The sequence below is a fragment of the Lucilia sericata genome, unplaced genomic scaffold (assembly GCF_015586225.1).
Source record: "Lucilia sericata isolate MDLA Ls3-8-SP2 unplaced genomic scaffold, ASM1558622v1 Contig002127F_arrow, whole genome shotgun sequence".
In the NCBI taxonomy this organism is placed as follows: domain Eukaryota; kingdom Metazoa; phylum Arthropoda; class Insecta; order Diptera; family Calliphoridae; genus Lucilia; species Lucilia sericata.
The window spans coordinates 39262-63372 of NW_023995973.1; the positions used below are offsets into that span (position 1 = coordinate 39262).

The 24111-nt window shown below is 29.2% G+C and overlaps 3 protein-coding genes across 4 annotated transcripts; 1 reads left to right on the top strand and 2 right to left on the bottom strand.

Annotated features, from left to right (window-relative positions):
• The first annotated feature begins 383 nt into the window (after positions 1-383).
• On the top strand, positions 384-18356 carry LOC119613448 (arf-GAP with coiled-coil, ANK repeat and PH domain-containing protein 2). 2 transcript variants are annotated; one of them, XM_037969461.1, is made up of 11 exons: positions 384-1045; positions 6888-7004; positions 8164-8257; positions 8431-8595; positions 8825-8968; positions 12680-12975; positions 13470-13607; positions 13675-13827; positions 15460-16351; positions 16419-16639; positions 17705-18356. In XM_037969461.1, the coding sequence occupies exons 1-11, from the start codon at positions 993-995 to the stop codon at positions 17889-17891; spliced, it is 2460 nt and encodes an 819-aa protein (XP_037825389.1). In that variant the 5' UTR covers positions 384-992; the 3' UTR covers positions 17892-18356. The 2 variants fall into 2 exon arrangements, with proteins under 2 accessions (XP_037825389.1, XP_037825391.1); XM_037969463.1 differs by having other exon boundaries at positions 388-1045; positions 13491-13607; positions 17705-18110.
• A 691-nt stretch (positions 18357-19047) lies between these two features.
• LOC119613449 (zinc finger protein 26) lies at positions 19048-21614 on the bottom strand. Its single transcript, XM_037969464.1, has 3 exons — positions 20241-21614; positions 19948-20105; positions 19048-19878 (listed from the first exon to the last, which is right to left on the bottom strand). The coding sequence occupies exons 1-3, from the start codon at positions 21424-21426 to the stop codon at positions 19165-19167; spliced, it is 2058 nt and encodes a 685-aa protein (XP_037825392.1). The 5' UTR covers positions 21427-21614; the 3' UTR covers positions 19048-19164.
• A 1616-nt stretch (positions 21615-23230) lies between these two features.
• Positions 23231-23963, bottom strand: LOC119613450 (anaphase-promoting complex subunit 10). Its single transcript, XM_037969465.1, has one exon. It carries the CDS (start codon positions 23676-23678, stop codon positions 23262-23264), a length of 417 nt encoding a protein of 138 aa, XP_037825393.1. The 5' UTR covers positions 23679-23963; the 3' UTR covers positions 23231-23261.
• Positions 23964-24111: the final 148 nt, after the last annotated feature.

Consider the following 24111-nt stretch of genomic DNA (forward strand, 5'->3'; position numbering starts at 1 on the left):
AAGGTTTTCATTTATATATAAAAATTTTTCGTTTTTGTTTTAGCTATGTATGTATATAATAAATAAGTTCTTAATAAGTACAACATTATATGCATAATAAGGTTTTCATTGATATATAAAACTTTATGATAGCATTGGAACATAGAACAAATATTTCAATTTTACTAAAATACAATTTTATAAAATGTATTTACTGTCGCGCTTGATTTTAAAATTTGTTTTTTATTACAGTTAATAATGTTGTAATAATCACATTTCCATTAACGATGGCATCACTTGAAAAAATCGCTACAATTCCCAATAACATCAAAAATATTTTCTACCTTCAATTTGTTTATAAAATCGCAAAATTTCATCACAAAATAGCTAAATTACCAACACTTTTCTAGTTGCTGTTTATTTCTTGATTCGCTCTGTCGTTGTTTTTTGTGCAAAAATAAGTCAGCGATTTCTTTTTTTACATATAATTTTCCCAAAGTAATTTTAAGAAATTTATCAAGTTTCTAACAATGAATAAAAATATTGATTATAAAATGTATGGCAAACATATATAAAGTGTTAAAATATCATAGAAAGTGTTAATTAAATGATGATGAAATAGAGAAAATCTTTGTGGAGCAAGAAAAACGAAAGGTTCAATAAAATACGTGTTAAACTACGAAAAAGTGAATCAAAGAAGAGAGTGTATAAAACAGCCAACAACAAAGGCAAAAGCATTTCATTAAGAAGAGGATACAAAAAAGTGTAAAAAAATAAAAAGGAACGAAAGGATATTTAAGCGCAACAGCTGAAAATTATAATAAAAAAACTAATGTAAAGGAATCTGCTGCAACCTAAGGCTGGTGGTTTTTAGTTAAATACTTATAGTTGTACATTAAGCACGCTTTTTTTTCGGAGATTAAAAAGTAGAATAGTATAATTATAAATTTTCCAAGAAAGGTGTTAAACGAATTTGTGTGTCTTTTTGGTGTAAACAAAAAAGTGGCAGAAATATGAAAACTACTATTGAGTTTGAGGAATGTCTCAAGGATTCACCAAAGTTTAGGTAATTGTTTAACACTTAACGACTATTTTTCAACATGTTAAAAGTTTAAAGGGTTGATGTGATGATGCTATTAAAAATTATGATTAATTAAGAGAACTTTATCAATTGCAAACTTTCAGCTGCTTGCTAGTCAGTCTTCATCCAGTTAAGTAGACAGACTCAGTTAAAGCAACGCCCCTATTGTTTCGCTTATATGCTTATATGCTCTACATAATGAAAATCGTGTAATTTGTTTTAGCTGATGTTTGTAACGCAGTAGACCATTTGATTAAGTATCGATATTATTCAAAAAGAAACAGAAATACAATTTGCTAGAGAACTCTCCAAAAGTAGCTTTAATAATTTTGTCACAAGAACTGTTCCTATACAAATTTTCATCAGAAGGAACCAAAAAAAGCAAACTTCCGAAAATCAATTTATCTTGCATACCTATGTTCAAATAGATTCTACCCAAGTAATAATTATGATATAGCATTCTTCAAATATAAATCTATAAGATCAATTTTATTTCATTGTAGCCAAACATAAAGTCGTACTTAACTAGCTGCACTTCTTTATTGTCTTACTTTTTAACATTATAAATATTTTTTCAATGTGGTTTGTTTGCAATCAAACAAATCGTTTGCAAATAATACATAACAATCACCATACACGTTTTCTATTGATATTATTTTTGCAGTCCATTATTTTTTAATAGTTTTTTAACTGAAAATTGATATGTTATTAAATATTGAATTACATAAATAAATGATAGATTTGATGAACTGCATTATAATTAAATTAGGAAGTTGTTAATTTTTTTCTATAAAACTTTAAGATTTTTAGTGGCAATTCTCATAATAAAATATTTTTATCATTTATTTTTTTTTTTTTTTAGTAAAACTATAAATTTTTACTTAAAACACGAATCTAAAGGAAACCACATTTTTTACTAGAAACTAATTTTATAGTTGAATCATGATTAAAACCTAATTTTTAATTGCTTAAATGGGGAGGATCAGTTGTCACAATGGTACTACTAGGACCGACGTGTGCTTCCTTTTAGCAGTCTGTAAATAGATGTATATATTGAAAAAACCTTTCGTTCGTAGTTCATGAACATAATTTCCTGAGGGATGTAGTATCTGGTATAACATCATTTCCAAGATAAGAACTTATCAATTACTTCTAGTTTTTATCAATCAATCATTAATGTTTTGAAAGAAACTTTTAGTTAAAAGTCAATAAGTTTACAAAAACAAGAAATAAATTATAGTCGGGCTTGGCCGAACAATGTTGAATTGTACCTTATTTCACACATATTGATGAAAAAATTAAATTTCTGAAAGAAAGAGATTTAAAAGTAGTTTATGTCGAATATGATTATGATACTAGTGATATTGCATAAATATCTACTATTTAGGCTTATAAAAAGTGCAGAGTTTTGAAGAACTGCATGATCATCTATTTAAAAAAATATGAGCAACAATATGTTAGGATGTGTAACTGAAATAAAAAACTATGGATCGTATATATACAAAATTACGAACTACTCTTTGATTACAAGAGTCGGCAGACGGACGATCATTGCTTAATCGCCTCAGAATTTACCAAAATCTGACAACTTCCTGGAGAAATGGACATGCCTGTTTTACAGTGCATACAAATTCTTTTTACATCGGCATACAAATTCCCGATTGACATTAAATCGGAACTCTGGGCAGGCCTCTAAATTACAGCGGCTCCATTATCCAGAATCCAGTTTTTGAGTGTGTTATGTGGGCCTTTATATTATTACATGAGCAAAATCGGTGGAATGTCATAAGATACATTCGACAGTATAATTTGCATAAGGATTTCAATGTATTCCCAATCGGAATTTCCGATGCTTCCCTTACAGTTACTATATGGGTAATGGGTGCTATATCATAGAACGGAAAGCATCAAAATACCGTATTATTAAAACCGCCATATTTTTGGTCTTTTAGAATATTTTTTGAGTTTGGTGGGCTTCTTACGTAATATCGAGAAACCTTTTTAAAAAATAAAATAAAATTTTGGACCTCTCTGCTCAAATAGCATTGTCCCAATTTACAACTTGCTAATCTAAATGAGTTTTAACATACTCTAACACTGTTATTTCATTCTTGTTATCAAGATTAAAAATGTGTTTTTATAGTCACCTGGATATAAATTCAATAGAATGTGTAAAAATATTGAAGGAAAATAACGTAATTGAAAAATGAAAATTGAACTGCTAATTGGTTCTATTATTTTGACGGTAACTGTATGTGTTGGTTAAAAATTCAGCTACAAATTTTTAACCTTACTTATAAAATAATCGATTAAATTAAAAGATCTAAGCTCATCTTCAAACTAAAAACCGTTTATTACTATGTATTATGTTTTTGTCTCTAATGAATTAAAAAAAATATTCTGCTCAAAAAAATAATTCCATTAAATAATTAACACTTTAATACTCTCTTTTTAAATTTAAACATTATTTATTATATGAATATAATGTTATGTATTTCTTTGTATAATAATTTGCAAAAATTATTAATTTTTTTTCTCGCGCTACTTTTCACTATAAAAGTTAAGCATTTTATAAAAAATAGTCATACTTTTTTCATTGTTGTTGATAAATCATAAAGTCATTGTCAACAATTTTAGAACTTTACAAAATATTATTCATAAAAAATATATTTCATTTTAGCTATAATGCTTCAATAGTAGTAAACTTTTTAAAGGAAACATTTTCACATTTAACATTAAAGTCATATATATAATTAACATAATTAACAGATTTTAGTTAATGCAAACAACTATTCATATGCATTATTATTTTTTAGAAATTTGCTAAAATATCTATAGTAAATATCTTTTAATAGTCGGTTAAAATCAATATTTTATTTTAAAAATAAAACACAATTGTAAAGAAATTATATACATATGTATGTATTAAGTATTAATATGTATAATGCAAATTTAATTTACTGTACAGTAGGTAATTTTTATGCATTTGTTTATTACATATAAAATTTCTCTACTTTATACATTTGTATTTTTTCTTTACTTTATTCTTCTTTTTCTCATAATTAATTATAATGGCCATACGATTGACCATAGAAATATACATACAATAGTCTTATTGATTGTTTATATTTATACGCTTTTACACCCTCAACAATTTTTAATTCATAAGTATTTTTAACATTTACTTATACATATGTACATACGTTTGTATATGTATTTAATATTTAATTGTATTTATGCCAATGCTCATAGATAATTATGTTAATTTTTTTATAATTGTGTCATAAACATATTTGGCTTGTTTAACTCATTATATATTCCATATTATGTGTTAAATAATAAATATTTGTTTAAATTAATAAATTAATATTAACATTTCTTTCTAATTGATGATTAACTTTTTAAAACAATTTAAATTAAATGTTATTTAATAATTTTAACTTAGAAACAATTTGAAAAGCTTTGACTAGACATGATTCCTTAAAATAGTTGTTAATTTTTAGAAACAGAACCATAAATTTTTAGAACGGATATTACCTTTTTATTACTTATTATAAATGCAATAACGAATACTAGAATTAACTAGAATAAATATTAGGGACACACTTGGGTCCAATCGTTGATCATCACCAAGGGATCAACGATTGCAAAGAAGAAAGCGGTCAGCGTATTAATTAGTATACACTTCGACCCAATTACTTTGGATTCCTATTCAAACCAGCTTGTCGCACGAATAAAGAATTACATAATTCAGATGTCAGCATCTGATAGATCAGTCTTATAGCATGGAGTCCAAAGGTCCAGTGGCCAGCCACCACAGTAGTTTGTCATACTTTTTCGAGTAATATTCACTACTCTGCGTTTCGATTACGTTTCCGCATTCAGTTACGCTACTATTGAAAATAGGTATTCCAACAAAAACGGAATCGTAAGAAAAAGAAGAAGCAATTCCATTTTATTTCAATGCTTTAAAATTGTGTGTATTCTGCATTGCGATCGTAGCTACGTTTTTGTAAGTTGTTATTTTAGTGACAGATCGTCAAACCAAATTACAGAATACCAAATTTTCTAAACGGGGAAAATTTCGATTCGGAATAAAATGCAGAATAGGGGTGATTGTCAGATTCGTATCTAAATATGAAATGTTGATCATCTTCAAGAGAAGATCAAAATGCTGTGAATCAGACAAAATAACCAATTGGTGTCCGGGCCGTCCCTGTTATCTAGGAAGTTGTCTTTAATAAATGTTCTGAAAACATAATGAGATCCAACCAGTTGCTTCAGCGAGCACAACTGTTCGATATTACATTTATCAGATATCATAAAATTAAGGTCTTATTAATACTATTTCCTTCCTTTGCTAATACCTCAAGAGAATGGTTCATTACTCTGTAAACCGTTGACCTTCATAAATATATTTTTTATTGTTTCAGTAATTTTACTGCACAATTTCTACAGCACAGTCAATGGAGAGATAAATTGAATATTGGTTTTCTGATTAGATCAAAATCAGTAGAAATTGTGCAAAATATTCAACAATTTAAGTCAAACTCTACAACTGAATTTCTTTTTAAGGAAATTTTATGAATTTAACAAATTTGTATATCACTATTTTAAAAACTTAAATATTTATTATATTTTAAATGTAAATATATATTTTGCAAGACTCTTCTCCAACGTTATCTAATATACATACAAGCATATAATTTTTTACTTGTTTTGACTCAATTCAGCATAAATTTAAATCTATAATTATTTTCAAAATGTAAACAAAAATAACAAATCTTTAAAAGACTACGACGACGACATAGATGACGACAAAGCATGAACTCAATGAAGTGACAGTGAAAACATAAACTAACAAAAAATAAATAAATAAAATAATAATAATAAACAAACTTAAGAGGGAGATTTGTTTGTCTCGACAGAATTTCATATAAAGACGACATATTTGTATTTATTTACATATCGCTCATTTACTACAATACTGGTATAATTCAAAAGTTATTAATTCGAGAATAATGACTTTAAATGCTTTATGATAGTTTAAATTCTTAAAAAAAACTTTTTAAAAAATCATCGGATTCCAAAAAATAAAACGGATATATATATAAGACCTGTACATAAAGAAATTAAACCTTTTTAAAGGTTCATAAGTGACAAAGTACTTGTATAATGTTGACTTTAAATTATATGATTGATTAAGTACTCAGTGCAAAAATCCAAAATTTTGACTTATGCCAGTCTTATAGTAAATGAGTGATATATATTGAAGTGTTTAAAAAACATTTAGCCAATAATACGTTTGAATAGATTACGAAATTTTTTGTTGTAAACAATTTTTAAAGAAAATTAAAAGAGTGACAAAAAACAACATAATTGGACAATGGACATCCAACTGTTTTTTTATTATATCCAAAATCACTCTATGTTCTAGTATTTTTTGATTTTGAGATTTTGACCATGACATTTAAAGGCCAGCTAGCTGAGAAACAAATGACAAGTTGTAGAATATAGAAAATAAAAAAAAATCATACATATGTTTGCATAAATACAAGACATCCTGACTTTTATAAAGTATAAAATCAATTAAAAAAGGGTACGTCTTTCTTCTTTCTTACATTCTTCTCTCGAGTCAATAAAGAAAGACAAAGCGAAAGCAATGAAATATTGTTTGTACGCTTTATAAATTACTTGATGTCTGTTTTATTTACATATGAATGCATTCTTATATTGATAAACAATTCTATTAAAGATAATTGTTATGATACATTTTAATACAATTTTTTTTTTTCGTTATTGTTTTACTTTGTTTACCTACACCCAGACAATTCATCTCAAAAGAGGAAGCAGATATTGAACATTTGGAAACACGTCTTGAAAAAATCATTAAACTTTGTAATATAGCAGTTGATTCGGGCAAAGAATATGTTAAAAATCAAAGGTAAGCAAGTTTATTTATATTTTTTCATTATTTTCATTTATTTTTATTAACACTTAATTATTTCATTTTTGTTTAAAGAGTAGATTTTTTATTTATTCGAGTAAATAAAGATGTTAGTTGGGGAATAATATAGCATTCAATCGAAGGTTTTCCACTCGAATTACAGAAAAGCCGAAGTGACTAGATCAAGGCTTAGGTCCTATTAAAATAAACACTATTAATGTACATAGACTACATTTATCCTGTCCAATAAGTATCTTGGTTAATTTGGAACAATTCATTTCCATTAAAACTTTCATAGTTATAATCCATCGTAATGTACCAGAATCGTGCCATAATAGTGACAAATAAGAGGCATTTAAACCTTTTCTTGCCCAAGAGATTCAGATTCCAAAATAATTATGATATGAGTTCAGAATCTGCACTATTGCCTTACTTTCAAGTTCGTCCTTCTCTCATTTCACTGCATTTTGTAGGGTCCTAGTGCCCAACACAGTCTTACTATACCATGTAGAGAAACTTTACATTCTATGCTTGAATGACATATAAATATTCTGAGTGCAGCCTGACATCATAACTTGTTAGGACAGACTCCAAATCGTTATGATTCCATATCATTTCTGTCACTTTCTACATCGCTACGATATATGCTTGAATGATACTACATTTGTCAGGTAGTCTGAAGTACATTTTTATGTCCCTGTCAGCAATATAGACCTCAGCACCCATGTCAGTAACCATCTTGCATTCTTCTGTAAATAGTGAACATACTTCGAACAACTAATCATACCTTCATTGAAACTCTGGACTTAAGATTCTTAGCTATTACATTATCTACGTACTAACTAGGGAACAAATACAGTAAGATATATAGTTCTGTTGTCGTGTACATCTTACAGCAGCTGTAATGCCTAGAGTGGAACAACTTTTTGTGTTTCTATACCTGTTCGTTCTCTGGATATATTATCTCTAACATTTGCTATTATAGTATAAATATGCTACGAAATCAAAGAACTTTTCGTTTTTATCCATACTATTTTAAATCAGTCTAATATCCATACTTTTAACTAAAGCATATAAAAATAATAAACACATGTTATTTGTTTGAATCAATTTAATTATATACATTCAAATCTTTTTTCTCTCTTCTCTAATATAGTGCTTTTGCAATGTCCCTTTGGGATTTGCAACAACATTTTGCTGATAATAAAAGTGCTCACAACGCATTGGGAAAACTGATACACTGTTTTCAGGTTTGTTGCAAATGTAGAAAAATAAATCAAATAAGAAATGGTTTCATTTTCAATTGTTATTATTTTATATAAATATAATGTACATAAATACATAATAAATGTCTTATCGTATTTATTTTTTTTTTCTTTTTTGCAAAATAAAATAAAAAACAACAATTTTTATTTCATTATAGGAAATGAATAAATTTCACACCATTTTATTGGATCAAGCCAATCGTACGGTTTTGAAAAATCTCGCTGTTTTTGTTAAAGACGACATCAATCAAGTGAAAGACTACAAAGGACATTTCCTTAAAGTTTCCGAAGGTTATGACAATGCTTTAATTAAAAATGCCCAAGTAAGTTAATTGAAAAACTATAAAACAACTAAATTTTCTATTAATAGCTTAAATATCAAATTACCTTTTATCTATCAACTAAGGTGTATTTAAAAGACAAAGGTTTAATCATTTAGTTATTTTTATACCAACATTACTATATGGTTTCATGATAAATACTTACATATACATATGTATATACATATTTATAATTGTTTAATGTTTTTTTTTGTTTATTTTTCACTTGCAGGCGAGTAAAAATCGTACACAGGAAGTACAAGAAGCCGCCAACATATTATCTGCTTCTAAATCTTGCTTTCATCACACAGCATTAGACTATGTTAACTATATCACTTTAGTTCAGTCCCGTAAAGTACCTTCAATATTGTCGACGGTAAGTACATACAAATATACATACATATATTTACGTTTGTTTTGTTGTTGTTAGTTTTATACCCTAAGGTATAAAATCATATATTAAGTAGAAAGGCACAAGATACATTTTCAAGCGTGCATACATATATATTTATATATTTACCTAAATCGATGTGTCTGTGATGTTTAGTCAACTAACCAGAAGGGAGGATATCCTACTTGTATTATAAATATTTACATGAATATGTACTTGCATATAACTTTAAAGATGCCAGCATGCCTGTTTATATTAATAGCATAAAAAAATTCTATAAACTGAAATGGGAACAAACAAAAGAGGTAGTCACGATAGTCTGCAAAAGATATATCCACGAAATATAAATGTACATATAGTGTAAGATATTTGACTACGGTTTTACCTTCGTCCACACAAAAACCATATGACAACTGTCAATCAACAAGTTAACATAATTAACAGTGTTGATTTAATGGTTTTTACACGCATAAACAAAGTGAGAGTGTTTATATAAATTTCTGATAGATAGATAGATAGATAGATAGATAGATAGATAGATAGATAGATAGATAGATAGATAGATAGATAGGTAGGTAGATAGATAGATAGATAGATAGATAGATAGATAGATAGATAGATAGATAGATAGATAGATAGATAGATAGATAGATAGATAGATAGATAGATAGATAGATAGATAGATAGATAGATAGATAGGTAGATAGATAGATAGATAGATAGATAGATAGATAGATAGATAGATAGATAGATAGATAGATAGATAGATAGATAGATAGATAGATAGATAGATAGATAGATAGATAGATAGATAGATAGATAGATAGATAGATAGATAGATAGATAGATAGATAGATAGATAGATAGATAGATAGATAGATAGATAGATAGATAGATAGATAGATAGATAGATAGATGATAGATAGATAGATAGATAGATAGATAGATAGATAGATAGATAGATAGATAGATATAGATAGATAGATAGATAGATAGATAGATAGATAGATAGATAGATAGATAGATATAGATAGATAGATAGATAGATAGATAGATAGATAGATAGATACAGTAGTTTTCCGATTTAACGAACCCATATGTTGTCAGGCCTGTTCGTAAAATTGAAATGTTCGTTATATGCAGTACTAACTAAAATGTGGGTTTTTGGTAGGAAAATAATTAAAAATAGGTACATAAAATATTTTTTAAATGTATAAAAATTAAAATTAATTAAAAATTAATTATTTTTTTTATAAAAATAGCACCAAAACACAAAATTCCGAATCTTATATATTTTTAATTCAGTCATGAGCGTTTAAGTTATTTCTCGAAGTTCATATCTATATTCGTATTTTTAAGCGAGTAATGAGCGTTGAAATAATTTTCTTAAGGGGGCCTGATATGGAGGGTAAGGTCAATTATGGACAGATTCCCATAAAATTTGTTAGAGATTTCGGTTAGTATAGAACATGTTTGTATCGAATTTCATCGGCGTATTGTTAAGTGAGTAATGGGCGTTAAAGTCATTATCTGAAGGACGGACATAGCTACATCGAACTAAAATTTAATAAGAACCCAGAATGTGTTACAGTTTTGGGTATAAAAGCACCGCTTAAAACAACGGTATAGTTTTTTGCTACAAATAAGGTTATTTGTTATTTTTGATATATGTCATTTTATCTTCATTTAAATAATAATATTTTTATTAGTTCGTTAAACAGAGTACAAAAAACAAGTTTTGTTCGTTATTTAAGGTAGTTAATAGGAAAAATTTGCTTGTTCGTTAAATGCGATGTTCGTAGAATTGAATGGTCGTTAAATCGGAAAACTACTGTAGATAGATAGATAGATAGATAGATAGATAGATAGATAGATAGATAGATAGATAGATAGATAGATAGATAGATATAGATAGATAGATAGATAGATAGATAGATAGATAGATAGATAGATAGATAGATAGATAGATAGATAGATAGATAGATAGATAGATAGATAGATAGATAGATAGATAGATAGATAGATAGATAGATAGATAGATAGATAGATAGATAGATAGATAGATAGATAGATAGATAGATAGATAGATAGATAGATAGATAGATAGATAGATATAGATAGATAGATAGATAGATAGATAGATAGATAGATAGATAGATAGATAGATAGATAGATAGATAGATAGATAGATAGATAGATAGATAGATAGATAGATAGATAGATAGATAGATAGATAGATAGATAGATAGATAGATAGATAGATAGATAGATAGATAGATAGATAGATAGATAGATAGATAGATAGATAGATAGATAGATAGATAGATAGATAGATAGATAGATAGATAGATAGATAAGATAGATAGATAGATAGATAGATAGATAGATAGATAGATAGATAGATAGATCTTGCTTTATAAACATTTAAAAATTTTGCATAAATTTCATCAACTTTTCTATACAAAAGTAGCCTTTAGTTTAAATTTTAATTTTTAAAGAAAATAAAATTTAAATTTTATAAACTTCTCTTTAGAGCAGTTTATAAAATAATTCTAAAGAAAATATTTTTAATTTTTACCAATGCATCACTTTCTCCTACTTTTCTATATAAAAATATGTTTCAATTTCAAAAACTTTTTTACGTTAAGATTGCAATACTAGAATAAACATGTTTAAATGAATTTAATATTCCTTTCATAAACATAAATCACTTTTAAAGTAACACATTGAAATGTATTTAAAATAAAATTATTTCTACATTATATAAATCCTTTTTCTTTGCTTTCAGAAATAAAAACACTAAAGACTGACTAAAAGAGAAAATAAAATACTCATTGTATCTGATTGCAAAAATCTTTAAAAAATTATTTCTATATGGGTAAAAGAAAATAAATTGACCTAAAAAGTAAATATATACAGCTGGGAAGATTATAGTAAATTTCTATAGATTTAAAATGTTAACACGATAATGTTTATATTTTTGTTCTCTCAGACAGAATCTTTTTTTTTCTAGTTATTTTAGTTACTATAAGCCTGTTTAACCAAGCGTTAATTTAAGTAGATATTTGTTTGCAAAAGCAAAACAACACGATTCATAACATTGGTATTTTTTAATTGTATTCCCAATTGTGTTTATTATAATCTATTATTACATGTAGATATTAAAGCCGGAGTTTGTTGTTATTTCGCAAATCTGCTGTTGTTATTGAGATATACTCATATTTGTTTACAAATAATTTAAATTAATTTTTGTTCTATTTTATAGCTTTTGTTTAACATTAAAGTGAATCATGTGAATAATTATTTAGAAGTTTATTTAAAAAAGAGAAAATACGACAAGTTGTGATGTTAAAAAGAAGAATTTATTTCAAAATTTCAAAGTGAAAATCATGTTGTTTATTATTTTAAGTGTTAAAAAAGCACTTAAGATTTGTTTTATGTTCAGCTTATCTAATTTAAATCAAAAACTTAAATAGTGAGTTTGAATTGATTTGAAATTTTAAACTTCAACTTTAAAAAGCTACTACAAACAATGCTCTTTCTTGGAATTAGTAATAGAATGAGATGTTATTATCTTAAAAAAAAAAACAATCTCAGTAAACATTTTAGTTTTTCTTAATCTATTCAACTAATAAGCAGTTTATTTGATTGCTTTTACAAATTCTAAACATTAACGAATGTATAATTCCTTTACAGTTATTGGACTATTATCAGGCTTGTGTTACATATTATCATCAAGGTTTCGATTTATGCAACGATTTTGATGTATTTTTCAAAAGTATTACTGAAGACTTAAATGCGTTACGCGGTGAATATCAACAACTAGAGAAGGCCATGCAAAATCGCCATATGAGTGTGAATAGTTTTAGTGAAACGAATACAAATAGTACTTCGAATAAAATCGAAGGATATTTATTCAAAAAGAAATCGAAAGGATTTAAAACTTGGTGTCGTCGATGGTTCTATTTAAGTGATAATCAACTAGTGTACAGGTACGTTCAAATATTAATAAAATTAAATTCAATGCTATGCTTACAATTCAACTTTAGAAAAATAGCATAGTTTTGATTTTAAATTATATAAAGTACACAATATGTTTAATTTTTAAGGCATGCTTAACTATAAAGTACAACGTAAATTAAGGCTAATGGTACATACATTAATGATTTTGTAAATTTCAAAATTTTTAATTTAGTTTTTTCCCTTTTTTTATTAATTTTTTTCAATAATTCTAAATTTTATTTTTTCTTCTTTTTTCATATGTTGTGTTCATTTTGTTGTTGTTGTTCTTGTGTAACAATTGTATGTAATTTTATTATTTTTCGTTTAAACTAAACTAATTTAATTTTGCGTCTCTTTTAATTAATCTTTTGTTGCTATATACGAAAACCAACAAATATTGTTGTTTTGTATGTTTTTTGTTTTGTTGAATTGAAAAAAATGTCTTGTTGTTGTGTTGTTGTTGTTGTTGTGTAACGCTCTGAAGTGATTTGGATTCGAATTGCAGAAAACGTAGCAACGAGGATTCATTTTCTGTGATGGAAGAAGATTTACGCATTTGCACTGTGCGACCAGTTAACGATGGTGATCGACGTTTCTGTTTTGAAGTCATATCGCCTACCAAGTACGTAAATAGCAAACATTTTTATTATTTACTTTATTTTAAATTATCGTTTCCCTACTTTTCAAAGATCTCACATTTTACAAGCTGACTCAGCTGATATGCTTACCATGTGGATTTCAGCTTTACAAAAAAGTATTGGTGCAGCTATACAACATGATTCACAACATTCCAGACCACAGTCGTCATTGCATGCAAATCCCTTGAATGCCAAAAGAAAAGTGTAAGCAACGAAATCGGTTTATACCATAGACTAGACTATAGACTAGACAATATACTAGACTATAGACTAGACTATAGACTAGACTATAGACTAGACTATAGACTATACTATAAACTAGACTATAGACTAGACTATAGACTAGACTATAGACTAGACTATAGACTAGACTATAGACTAGACTATAGACTAGACTATAGACTAGACTATAGACTAGACTATAGACTAGACTATAGACTAGACTATAGACTAGACTATAGACTAGACTATAGACTAGACTATAGACTAGACTATAGACTAGACTATAGACTAGACTATAGACTAGACTATAGACTAGACTAGACTAGACTATAGACTAGACTAGACTAGACTATAGACTAGACTATAGACTAGACTATAGACTAGACTATAGACTAGACTATAGACTAGACTATAGACTAGACTATAGACTAGACTATAGACTAGACTATAGACTAGACTATAGACTAGACTATAGACTAGACTATAGACTAGACTATAGACTAGACTATAGACTAGACTATAGACTAGACTATAGACTAGACTATAGACTAGACTATAGACTAGACTATAGACTAGACTATAGACTAGACTATAGACTAGACTATAGACTAGACTATAGACTAGACTATAGACTAGACTATAGACTAGACTATAGACCAGACTAGACTAGACTAGACTATAGACTAGACTAGACTAGACTAGACTAGACTATAGACTAGACTAGACTATAGACTATAGACTAGACTAGACTATAGACTAGACTATAGACTAGACTAGACTATAGACTAGACTAGACTAGACTAGACTATAGACTAGACTAGACTATAGACTAGACTATAGACTAGACTAGACTATAGACTAGACTATAGACTAGACTATAGACTAGACTATAGACTAGACTAGACTATAGACCAGACTATAGACTAGACTATAGACTAGACTATAGACTAGACTATAGACTAGACTATAGACTAGACTATAGACTAGACTATAGACTAGACTATAGACTAGACTATAGACTAGACTATAGACTAGACTAGACTATAGACTAGACTATAGACTAGACTATAGACTAGACTATAGACTAGACTAGACTAGACTAGACTATAGACTAGACTATAGACTAGACTATAGACTAGACTATAGACTAGACTATAGACTAGACTATAGACTAGACTATAGACTAGACTATAGACTAGACTATAGACTAGACTATAGACTAGACTATAGACTAGACTATAGACTAGACTATAGACTAGACTATAGACTAGACTATAGACTAGACTATAGACTAGACTATAGACTAGACTATAGACTAGACTATAGACTAGACTATAGACTAGACTATAGACTAGACTATAGACTAGACTATAGACTAGACTATAGACTAGACTAGACTATAGACTAGACTATAGACTAGACTATAGACTAGACTATAGACTAGACTATAGACTAGACTATAGACTAGACTATAGACTAGACCATAGACTAGACTATAGACTAGACTGTAGACTAGACTATAGACTAGACTATAGACTAGACTATAGACTAGACTATAGACTAGACTATAGACTAGATCCATGTTTTAACCTATTACTAATTTTTTTCGTGCAGACATTGGGAACAATTCCTTAAAATTCCTGGCAATGCACAGTGCTGTGATTGTCGCGGCGCTGATCCACGTTGGGCTTCCATTAATTTAGGCATAACTTTGTGTATAGAATGTTCAGGTGTTCATCGAAGTTTGGGCGTACACTACAGTAAAGTACGTTCTCTGACTCTAGATGCTTGGGAAACGGAAAATGTTAAAGTCATGATGGAATTGGGTAATGCCGTAGTCAATCGCATCTATGAATCACGTATTGGTGATAATTGTGAACTGAAACCGGCTACGGAAAATTGTGAAATATCGGTGAGGGAAGCATGGATAAAGGCAAAATATGTAGAGAAACGTTTTGTATGCGGTATGCCTAAACCAACCGACTATCTATCCAGTGAAACGGCCGAAGTTTTATCGATCGACAGTGGTGAATTAGGCAAAAGGGCGACACTGTCTTTGGGTGCTCCACGCAAATGGGCAGTTAAAAAGTTTAGACGTCGTCGTCATCGTGAACGTAAACGTCAACGTTCAAGTTCCAAATCATCCGATGATCCTGTCATAGACGAAGTTGATGATGACGATGATGACGAATCGATTAATATACCCTCTATGTCCTTAAGTATTTCACGAGAAGATCTTTTAATAGTGGGCGATGAATTAGGTTTAGAAACATATGAAACACCTGGTATCCTAGGATCAGATCAAGAATCTACTGAGGGAGAAAATGAACCAGAAGTTATACATGAAGTGCCCTTTTCAAAACTAAATGCGAATCTCATGTTGTATCAAGCATCAGCTGTACACAATTTACCAGTAATGTGTATGGCCTTTGCTTTAGGTGCCGATAAGAATTGGCGTAATGTAGAAGATCATAATCGTACTTACTTACATCAGGCAGTATTATCGGTAAGATCTGCTTTTTTTCCTTTATAACCTTTTACTTAATTTTTATTTTATTTTTCTACATTTTCAGGGTTCTGTTATGGCTTGTGAATATCTGCTATTGAATGGCGTACCGATTGATTCTGTAGACGATTTAGGTTATAGTGCTTTACACCTGTCCACTGGCAAAGGTTTCATAGCTCAAGTATATTTATTGCTTAAGCATAAAGCCAAATATGACATCGAAGCCAATGATGGTAAAAAACCATTAGATATTGCTGTTGACCAACGAAATGCTGATATTGTTACACTGTGAGTACTCGCAATTTATTTATTAATAGAGATTTCAGTATAGAATAGACTATAGACTACACTAGGCTGGACTAAACTATAGACTATAGATTAGACTATAGACTAGTCTATAGACTAGACTATAGACTAGACTATAGATTAGACTATAGACTAGACTATAGACTAGACTGTAGACTAGACTATAGACTAGACTATAGACTAGACTATAGACTAGACTATAGACTAGACTATAGACTAGACTATAGACTAGACTATAGACTAGACTATAGACTAGACTATAGACTAGACTATAGACTAGACTATAGACTAGACTATAGACTAGACTATAGACTAGACTATAGACTAGACTATAGACTAGACTATAGACTAGACTATAGACTAGACTATAGATTAGACTATAGACTAGACTATAGACTAGACTATAGACTAGACTATAGACTAGACTATAGACTAGACTATAGACTAGACTATAGACTAGACTATAGACTTGACTATAGACTTGACTATAGACTTGACTATAGACTTGACTATAGACTAGACTATAGACTTGACTATAGACTAGACTATAGACTAGACTATAGACTAGACTATAAACTAGACTATAGACTTGACTATAGACTTGACTATAGACTTGACTATAGACTAGACTATAGACTAGACTATAGTCTAGACTATAGACTATTTAATAACCGAGAATTTGTTATAACCGAATTTTTTATAAACTGATTTTTTGGCTGTATCTGTTTCGTTTTCCAAAATCAGCTCACATCGTTATCCCATAAAGATTCGCAGGCTTCCCCTGTTCCATATCATTAATTATATTACGTTATCTTTTTTGACCAACTCAATCAATTTATAGCGAAACAAATCATTCAATACTCCGGTATTTAGTAGTCTAGAAAGTAGAATAATGGTCAATTATAGCAAGAAAATCATCATAACGCATAGATTATCCATTGCTGCCAAATCATTTTGGTATTTTCTTATTCATTTAGGCTTAAGTTTAACTGAGTTTACTAACTAATAACAAAAGATAAAAAAAACATAAATAAATATTATTTACAGTTTACGTTTAACACGACTAAATGATGAAATTGGCCTTAACGATGAAGGCAATGGTGAAGATGAAACCTACAAGGATGTTATGAAAGATTTTTCTAATTTCACCTCCAGTCAACCACGTATGTTACGTAATCGCAACGATTCTAATACTTTAGAATCTCAACGTTCTTCCATGACCAATTCGGATTAAAAATCATACTCAAGAGAATTTAAAAAACTAAACAATAAAAAAGAGTAAATGTCATGTGTTTTTACAATGTAATCTATGTTATTTATATTTGTTATTTATATTAAAAACAACAACAAAAATATTAAGAAAAAACAAACACGAATTAAAATATCAGTCATTCTGTTATATAAAATTCATAAATATAAAATTAAGAAAACTATAAGATGTGGTGCTTTGAGAGCTAAATATCTTTTTATTATGTTAAAAATTGTGAATTATTATTATTATCATTATTTTTTAATTCATTCATTATTATTATTTATTATTAAAGCCAACGTGTAAGAAGAACTAGTAGTATTTTGTTTTGCTCAAAATTTACTTTACATTTGTCTGACTTTTTTTCTATTATTATTTAAGCATTTATTGTTATTTAAATGAAAAATGTTTATTAGAATTAAAATGTAACTGCTTTTTTAAAGTGTCTTTAAAAGTCGTTGTAATAATTTACTTGTAAACTTAAATATTGTGTTAAGGCTTTTTTATTATAAATATACTTATATAGACATAGGTAAATATTGTAACATATAAATAATGAATATGAACAGATGCACACCAACTAATTATCGTGAAAATTTATCAGGTTGAAAGGAAATCACGATCATTAGTCCTGCAGCAGGTGTTGTTATTATTTGCTAATTAAACAATTTGAATTTTTTGAATCGTATCGTGCTTATTTCACACTAAAGGCAAGTAAAATTTTGTTTTAAAAACAGCGCCTAAAAGTATGCTTTGCAAAAATTTATTAGTGTAAAAATAGCGCCATCTATTGTTTGGGCTAATGCTGTTTCATTTTGCAAAAAATCGAATTTTTCGTGGTGGCAGCACTGCCGCAAATTTTCTACCCCACTATGGAAAACGATCTGGCAACTCTATAAAAATCTAAGAAAAGTGAAGAGTTGCCAGATTGTTTTCCATAGTGGGGTTGAAAATTTGCGGCAGTGCTGCCACCCTGAAAAACTCGATTTTTTGCAAAATGAAACAGCATTAGTCCAAACAATAGATGGCGCTAATTTTACACGAATAAATTTTTGCATAGCATACTTTTAGGAGCTTTTAAAAAAACTTATCCCGTACATACACAAATGATTAGAAATCAGTGAATGCACAAAAATTAGAATTTTCTTTCATTAAAAACGTTTATTGCATTGAATTTATAGCTAAAACTAACTTAATTACAGTATTAATCTTAATAAAACACTTAATATCATATACATTTAACTATGTATGTGCTTACTTACGGTGTTTTTGCTTTCACCTCACCTTTAGAGGGTTTAAGATTTCCATGCGTGTTAATAATATGCCTTTTAACTGAGGAACGATCACCAAATGTACGATCACACTCACTGCACTGAAAAGCAACACCGCTGTGTGAGGCCAAATGACGGCTTAAACCGGATGCATGATTAAAGCGTTTGGGACATAAATGACAGGCATGTCGTTGTATGCGCGGCTCCTCCAAGTGTGTACGATTAATATGTTCGGTTAAGCTAATACGTTGAGCAAACGATCTATCGCATTGTGAACATTGGTGAGGCTTTATGCCCGTATGTGTTTGCATATGTCGTTTGAGAATCTCCCTTTGCACAAACGCTTTATCACAAATATTACAGGCAAACGGCTTCACTTCACAGTGTACGTACATGTGACGTCGTAGAGCACTGCTACATGAAACTACAATTTGACATTCTGGACACTGAAAATTAACACCACTTTTCCCAACTTTGCGATGAGTACGTAAATGACGCTCTAACGAAGGTTTGGTGGAAAACACCATCGGACAATCATCACATTTAAATGTTTTTGGTGTATCTGTACTGCGTTGAAATGGATTCACGTAGGTTTTCGTAAGAATTGTCTCTGTAGTTGATGTTGTAGTTCTAGTAACTGCTTTTTTACCCGGTGATTTTTTAGATTTACTTTTCAATTGCTTTTTAGCCTTGACATATTTCTGTAATAAGAAAGTAATTTAGCATATATATACAATATTAACATGAAATAAAGTTTCTACGAAACTAACCACTTCTTCAAACTGTCCTATATATTCACTATCCAAGCTTTCTTGAAAATCAATAACCATTATGTTTTCATTGCTTTGATCTGGATTTTCCTCGTCAATTTCATCATTTTCATTGGATTTGTGCAAAAACTGTATTTCTCCATTTTCGTTGTCTTCAACTGTAAGTGAGAGTTAATTTTTTAGTGAAATAGAATAAAAGCAAAAAGTAACATTCTAATAGAAGGTGTATTCTGTATGTTATTTTAGTGAAGGACAGTCGAATAGAAATGTAGAATATCAAAATTGCTACTTACTGCGATACGAAGTCGTTGTGGTATTCGTTTCCCCAGACTCCTCATTAGTGACCATATTTTCCTCATTGACTTTTTCATATGTTATTGTACTATTTGAATCAATATATTCATCATCTTCGTACTCTTCGCTAGCGACAACATTATTACCAGTGTATTCCTCTCTATCAACTAAAGGTTTTTTCTGAATATCAATGCCACCGTCGTCAGTGTCATAAATTAGAAAATTTCCCTCGCTATCACAATCATCATCATTCGTGTTCAGATCATGTTCACTTATAATTATTCCTTTCTCCACGTTCGTGTTATTCAAGTCCTCTTCCTCCTGTAGTTGCATTTGTACCTCTTCTACTTTAGGTGAATTTTGCACAATCAATTTTCTTTTTGCAGCCGGATCTTTGTTATTTGTTGGACTTAAAGGTCTTTTAATGGCTACAACATCTTTGGTAGTTGAATTAGGTTCCAATGATTTTTTCTTATTGTTGAGAAATGTCTGCAGATCATCTAATAGGCATTTGATTTCCACTTGTCTACATTCTTCCTGGACTTCAGCACGTAGCGCTTCTTTTGCTTCGTTTGTATATTGTTCGCTAATTTCTTTTCTTAAACTTTCTTCCAATTCATTTTCCACCTCTAGTCTTAATTCATTCTTTAGTTGTTCCCGTAATTCTGGTATTAATTCCTCTCGACAGTTCAATCTTAGATTTTCTTTAATTTTTTTCAAATCCTGTTCATTTTGCTGTTTAATTTCACTTATGACAGTATCAAATTTTAATTTTTCCATTTGTTTTTGGTTGTCCTCTTGTTCTTTGATAAATTCCATGGAATCTTGTAATTCTAACTCATCATCATCGTCGTCGTCTTCCGCTTTTTTGTTAAATACTTTACTCGTTTTGCCCATTCCTATGAGACGCAAATGTTTTCTTAGCTTGGCATCGGACGCTTGACTCTGCTTACGGAATAAATAAGATTTCTCCAATTGCAAACGGCAGTCAGGACATATTTTTGTTGGAAAATCTTCAGCATCTTGTACTTCAAGTGCCGCACAAGTCATTATACGCATTGGTATAGATAAAGCCGCGTATTTGTCGGAATTCTTTTCTTTGGGAAAAATGCAAACTGTTGCAGCATTTTCCTTTAAACACAAACGACACATTTTTTGTAAATTGGGATAGATTTTATTTTCCATTTTGACTTTATAGTTTTTTATTAGTTCCTTGTAATAATATTTTATATTGATCCCAAAAAATCACTTCAAAGTCGATAAATTAACATTATTATTGGCTACTCACAAAATTTTGTTGCAACAGTATCGGCAACAAGCACAAACAAAATTCGACAAGTAGTAGCTAAAATACAATACTGCGACCGACGACAAACTACTTTTTCATAATGTATGTATGAAAATAACTACAAAATATATAAAAACTGTAGTTGTAGCGTCTCGCGTTGTTTGTAATTAGAGAAGCAAAAAAAGCGTTCATTAATTTTTCATTGTGAATGTAATAGTTATTATTGTGATTGGTTATGCCAAAATACAGTGTTGCTGAGTTTATAATTACTTATGATATTTATGCATAATATAACTACATATCGTCCCTGTTTTGAATTTTAGTACTACATATGTAGATTTCTTCGAAATTTTGTTATTGTTGCAATTTGTGGCTCTACTGATTATACTTATCTGTACAAAGGCATTTATCGATATCTTTATATCGTCACCTTTCCATATCGTCACCTGAAGCGCAAACGGCCCTAACTAACCAAAAATTCAAAATCTATTATTCTAATGTATTGCAACGAAACAAATGGCCCTATCTACAAAAACATTTGAATATTGAAGGTAAAAAGTCCAAGTTATCCATTTTTATATACATATGTACGCCACTGTCAACCATGATAACACATGATAGGTTTCACTATTAAATAATTTGTTTATTTACTACAAATAAATCGCGTTGACAGAAACAAACTTTTCAATTTCAATAGTTTTTTGCTTCTCCTGTAAAATTTTAAAAATGTTAGATAGGTCCGTTTGCGTTTTAGATGACGATATAATGATTCTATCTTGATTTCTTGGAAGATACCTATTATTAATAATTAACAAATTTAATTAGAAGTTATTAAAGATCTATATTAAAATTTTTTGTTAATATTGTGCTTTAAAGGTAGTAGGCCTTCAGCTGGGCGGAAGGACTTTTCCCTTGGGTTGTACTCAATACCGTCTTCGCTACATGTGCATTTTTTGTAAACATATAAAATTTTGCCGTATTATATGTAAAATTTTAACTTTGAAGTCCTATAAACCGGAAACTAAGGAGCGGAAATAAATCTTTACACCTTCTTATTTAGAATAGCTAATTCTTTCCGACTATTAAAAAATATTCAAATATCAACTGAATCTGAGATCTTGATTTTAATCAAACATAGTATGAGTTTTGGGGAACAAACCTATATCGCCGTAAAGTTTGTATGGTGGTGACAACAATAAACAATAATTTTTCACATTTCTTACTCTCACTCTCGTGTAAAGGTTATATAAGATTGTCATTTGTTTGCAATTTTTCCAATATAATTTTCAGGCCTTATAAGATATCGGAATCGTATAAGTCAATTTTCTTAAAAGTTTTTCTTTTGTCGATTCAAAATTTTATATAGCTTCCATCCAAATTTAAATACTCCTCAAAAACGGGTTTATTGTTAATAATATATTCTTTGGTTAATAACTTCGTCTAGAATTTCAGTATTACCAAACAATTCTTGTTTGTTTTGCTATTGTTAAATGAATGTAGAGTTGGGAAAATGGAATAAATTCAAATTTTATAAAATTAACCTCTTTTTAATCACACTATGTTGAGCGAAATAAGTGTAGTTCACGAACGGTTAATGCTTAATCCGAAATATTTTGGGTAATATCATATTGCATAACGAATATATTTAAAAATCTGGGCTTTATATGCACCTACGTATTTCAATACAAATTAAAAAAAAAATAAATAAATAAAATGTATTTTTATTACGTATTTAACGAAGTGTGGCAAATTTCTGAAAATTAACAGTACTAAACTTTCCAAACAATTCCAAGGGATAATGACGATCCTCTACCGGTGCATGTATGCGTATTTGACGCATATGAGTATCGCGTCCATTCTGATGATTCGATATGACAGCTATCTGCAGCATAAACGTACGAATACACTTGACGCTTCCATCTTTTATGGGTATGGCTACCCAGCCAGTAGGTTCATGTAGATCTACTATTTGTAGTTCCTGCAAATCATTAAAATTCGAACCAGCTCTTATCGAAATGCGGGATGGTGTATAACTTTCGTCTAACTTATAGTCGGTGTATATGTAAATTTGGCTAATTTTTGTTTTGCTATGAAATTGTATATTGACTAAATGCGGCAGTTGTCCATCTGATTGCCAATAGGTATCCATAATATTGTCACGTAAACGCTCGACACCAAAACCGGGTTTGCATGATGACAAACTCCAAACGGCCAAATTCCCAACTTCCCTCACTAGACCTTGACGTTCTTCGTCTAGGGGGTCCTCTTTTGTTTCACTCTTTTCTTGTTCTTCATTATTGCCCTCCACTTTGATTTAATTAATGTAATTCAAATAATCTAATATTCTTAATATTGTTTTTACAACCGCTGAGTTGCAAAATTGTAAACAAAATATTTTCCTGTGGATTGAAAAAAAAAAAATAAATTATTCACAACAGATGTTCTGTCGCATACCACGGTCATTCACAATAATATAACGAAAATTGTTTTTATTGTGTTGCCAGACCAAAAATAGGGACATATTTTCGTTAAATTGGGACATTACTAAACATAAATACTTGGTAGTACTTAGAACTATATTA

Bases quoted from the DNA above. Each gene is read 5' to 3' on its own strand.
- LOC119613449 (XM_037969464.1), bottom strand. From the start codon at position 21,426: ATGGAAAATAAAATCTATCCCAATTTACAAAAAATGTGTCGTTTGTGT. The intron at 20,106-20,240 runs GTAAGTAGCAAT...TCTCACTTACAG, and splicing joins CACAACGACTTCGTATCGCA to TTGAAGACAACGAAAATGGA. The intron at 19,879-19,947 runs GTTAGTTTCGTA...TTCTTATTACAG, and splicing joins TAGGACAGTTTGAAGAAGTG to AAATATGTCAAGGCTAAAAA.
- LOC119613450 (XM_037969465.1), bottom strand. From the start codon at position 23,678: ATGGATACCTATTGGCAATCAGATGGACAACTGCCGCATTTAGTCAAT.
- LOC119613448 (XM_037969461.1), top strand. From the start codon at position 993: ATGAAAACTACTATTGAGTTTGAGGAATGTCTCAAGGATTCACCAAAG. The intron at 8,969-12,679 runs GTAAGTACATAC...ATTCCTTTACAG, and splicing joins TACCTTCAATATTGTCGACG to TTATTGGACTATTATCAGGC. The intron at 12,976-13,469 runs GTACGTTCAAAT...AACGCTCTGAAG, and splicing joins GATAATCAACTAGTGTACAG to TGATTTGGATTCGAATTGCA.